General features: G+C 37.8%; 1 protein-coding gene across 1 annotated transcript; it reads right to left on the reverse strand.

Annotated features, from left to right (window-relative positions):
- Nucleotides 1–221: 221 nt before the first annotated feature.
- LOC107626385 (F-box/kelch-repeat protein At1g57790) lies at nucleotides 222–2,404 on the reverse strand. Its single transcript, XM_016329258.3, has 2 exons — nucleotides 2,235–2,404; nucleotides 222–1,480 (listed from the first exon to the last, which is right to left on the reverse strand). Exons 1-2 carry the CDS (start codon nucleotides 2,264–2,266, stop codon nucleotides 382–384), a joined length of 1,131 nt encoding a protein of 376 aa, XP_016184744.1. The 5' UTR covers nucleotides 2,267–2,404; the 3' UTR covers nucleotides 222–381.
- Between the last annotated feature and the right edge of the window lie 1,380 nt (nucleotides 2,405–3,784).

Here is a 3,784-nt window from a genome sequence, read left to right on the forward strand (position 1 = left end):
AGGATGGACAATCTTCATTTAGAATCATATATATGCACACACATGTTTAAAAAAAAAAACTAAAGTTGCTAATTTCACTGGTTGGACCATTGCATTGATAGTAGATTAAAAAAAAACTTTTTTTTTCTAGAAAGAGAAAATCCTATAAACAAACATTAGTATATAGTTAACCAAGTGCATCTTAGACTACTTAACAAGCATTGATAATCAAGTAAACAACATTGACAAAAAGTTCCTAGTATACATAATTACTTAATAAAGCATAAACATAAGCTGGTTTATTGTGCACATCCAAATGTTATACAAGTTAGAAACTGCATCATAACAAATAGCATTGTACATGACTATAATGGAAATGCTTACTTTTCTCACTAAAATTCTTCATGTGAAGCCAGAGAAGTCCTTTGGCGGTTCAATCCAAATGTTCTCGAATGGGTCTTGTTCGCCCCAATCGTGGCACTGCTTCCGAGGATAGTATCTATAGTCATCGACGGAGAATGATATGCAACGCTTTCCATAAAATCGAACTTTAGAGAAGTACACGCTGTTTCTCATCATTCCTGGAAGGTCAATCCTTGAATGAGATGATAAGAAACTAGCAAAAAGGGTTACTCCATCCAGTGTTCTCATCTCTTCCCATTCCATTATTGACTGATCTAACTTAAAAAGAATGGGATTTTCACTAGAACATGTATAAATTACTATGATATCTCCATTATGCTCTGTCATAAATTTTCCTTTCCACCAATTTTTGGCAAAAAAATTCTCCGGGCACTTTGGAGGAGGGACCGAAAGAACACTCCAACTGCGTTCAGATGGGTCAAAAACCCCTAGCCAACCTGTAAGACTTAGGCAATAAAAGAGTCCATTACAAAACACAAGCTTATTCCATATGCTACTAACAAAGGGCAAGCGATTCTGGTAATTAACCGTTTTCCATTCTGTTGCCCCAGGATAACATGTGCTAATAGCCACGATTGTGGGGCTAACATGCTTAACGGTAAATAAAACACAGCCGGGCGATGTTGGAGCACAAGAGAAGGCAACTATCTGGTATGTCATCTCAAATCTTGGCAATTTGATCACTTCTCGAGTAAATGGATTAAAGAAGAACACTTGGTGAGTTCTGGGGCGGTATAGCAGTAACCAACCATCTTTTGTGTAACAAACTCTAGATCCACTCAATTCGGTCAACTCAACTGAATAAGTCTTCCGCTGCACCGGGTCATAGAATTCATACAAATCACCAAATTTCGGAAAATACATCAGCCATGGTGATTGGTTTACGATGCGTACAGCAATAGCAACAGGATGCCATCTCTTGCAAACAACAGATGCACGAACATTATCGTCTAGAGCTAAACGAGATAAGATTAACTCTAAGAGTTCCGCAGGGAGATCAGACCAAGTTTGTAGTTCTAAATTTTCATTTTTCACCTCAATTGCCAACCTTTTATTGTCATTAATTGTATCAACTAACCTGAACAACAAGAAACAAGTGTCAGGTGAAACAAAGCTTCAAAAGTACTCAGCGAAGGAAGCAAGAGATTTATAACATCTCAAATACATGATATACCAATGATAAACAACAATAGGACTAGAGTAAGCATAGGATAAAGGGGAGAACAGAACTCTTAATTTGTCATTTAGAAAAGCTATAATTAACAGCAATCACAGCAGTGGCTTATGTTCTGCTTTTGTTTAAGATTCCTTTGATGCAAACCTAAGGCGTTGATTTTCCTAAGTTTGTTAAAGATGACTGTAATTCTACAATAAACATATGGGTTGAAGTGATACCAAATTCTAAGACACACAGTAAAAACAAGTCCTCAAATTTAATGTTATATACTATGAACTATGAAACATCAAATTCTTTCTCTCAATCAAAGGCCTAGTAGTCTGATCTCTAAAGAATCACATTACAGTAACACTCAATTAACCCCATCTTTCATCCAATTTACCAAAACTAAACCACTAAAAACCTGATCTGATCCGTAAACCCTAGTGCAGTGCTATTCTCCTTTCTTATGAAATTCAAACTACAAATTACAAAATTATAAAACCAAAATTTCTTACAAATTACCAAACACACTGATCCATCATGAGATAACCCCATATCCACAAAACTACTCTAATTAAAGTAAATTAAACTAAATCAAAATTAAAGAAAGATAAATAATTTAGGGATGCTAATTCGGAAATTGAAAATTGAATAAGAAAGAGGAGAAGCTCACGATTTCAGCTTTCTCCTTCTTTTCCCTGACATTACGAGAATCCAATTGAAGATTGAGCAACAAAAAGGAGCTGGATTCTAGAGAGAGAAAGAGAGAGCTTAGGGGAAAAAACTGAAGAGAGAGAAAGTTGGCAACTTGAGAGAGAAAAATGATAAGAGAGGAGAAAAAAAAATGGAGCAAACAACACACAAAGTGAGTGATGGCCTGTGTGGCACGTGCGAGGCGGCTACTCTCACGTGCGAAACACGTGATAGTCACGTGACCATGCTTTACCTTATTGGCTAATTGCCTTTAGTCCTTTACTAGTGCTACCCTTTCATTTCAGTGTATGGGAGAACATCAACTTTGGGTGAGGGTGAAAAAGCAAAAAGGGCAAAAATGGAAATTAAAAATATCTTATTCTTATTGAATTTAACATTTTTAAAATGAAAAAGTTAATAAAATAGTAAACTATTGATTTTATAACTTTGATAAAATGGTTAAGTACGATTTTGGTCTCTAACGTAGAGGTCGAAAATTTATTTTGTCTTCGGCCTTTTTTCACTACAAAATGGTCTCAAAAATTTAACTTAGTTTTAAAATCAGTCATTCGGACGAAAATACCTGTCCTCTCTTCTTCCCAAAATCAACCAGAGGCAGAAGCGAAGAGGCACAAGCAAACGCAAAACAGAAAGTAGAAGCAGAATAACAACAATCAAACAAAAATAACCAAAAAAATAACAACAACAATAACAATGGATAATGGAATCAGAGCAACAACAAAAGCAGAACCAGAAGTAGAAGCAAAAACAACCAAAAGCATCAACAACAACAACAATGGAATAAAAAAGAATAAACAGAAGCAACTAAAAGCATCAACAACAACAACAATGGAATAAACAGAAACAAAACACCTTCCTTTAAATCTGAAAAATGAAAAAAAAAAGGAATAAAAATTGAAACAGCATTGCAGGAAAGGGCTGCGGTGGTGGTGGGGGAGGGGGTGCTGCGGCGGTGAACTGCGAATCGCGAGGGGAGGAGAGCTACGGTAGTGGTGGTGGTGGATCACGTGAAAAGGGCTGCGGCAGTGATGGCGACGCCGCGAATTGCGACGAGAACAGCGATGCGGTGGTGACGAGCTGCAAATCGCGACGAAGAGGGCGCTGTGGTAGTCAGCGGTGCCGCGAATCGCGACAAGGGCAGGGGTGTGGCGACGAGAACAACTCCGTTCCTCTCTTCTCTTTCTCTCTCCCTCTACTCTTTCTTCTCTTGCCGTTAGTGTGAGTTTGTGCTCAGGAAAAAAGGAGCAGCGGCGAGGAAGCAACAGTGGTGCCGAGGAGCAGCGGCGGCACGGAGATTCTCTACCTTTCCTTCCCCCTTCCCCCTCTTTCCTAGAAACAACACCCCTCCTAAAGTGCGACCTTTCCTTCCCCCTTTCTCCTTTTCCCTTTTTCTTTTTTTTCTTTTTTTTTATATTTTTTAGTTAGGGGTAATTTGGTAATAAAAACAAAAATTTTGGTAAAAAGGACGATTTTAAAACTAAGTTAAACCTTCAGAAAAAAAGGTCGACG

Source organism: Arachis ipaensis, chromosome B2, assembly GCF_059453495.1.
Source record: "Arachis ipaensis isolate K30076 ecotype BB chromosome B2, ASM5945349v1, whole genome shotgun sequence".
NCBI classification, from domain to species: Eukaryota; Viridiplantae; Streptophyta; class Magnoliopsida; order Fabales; family Fabaceae; genus Arachis; species Arachis ipaensis.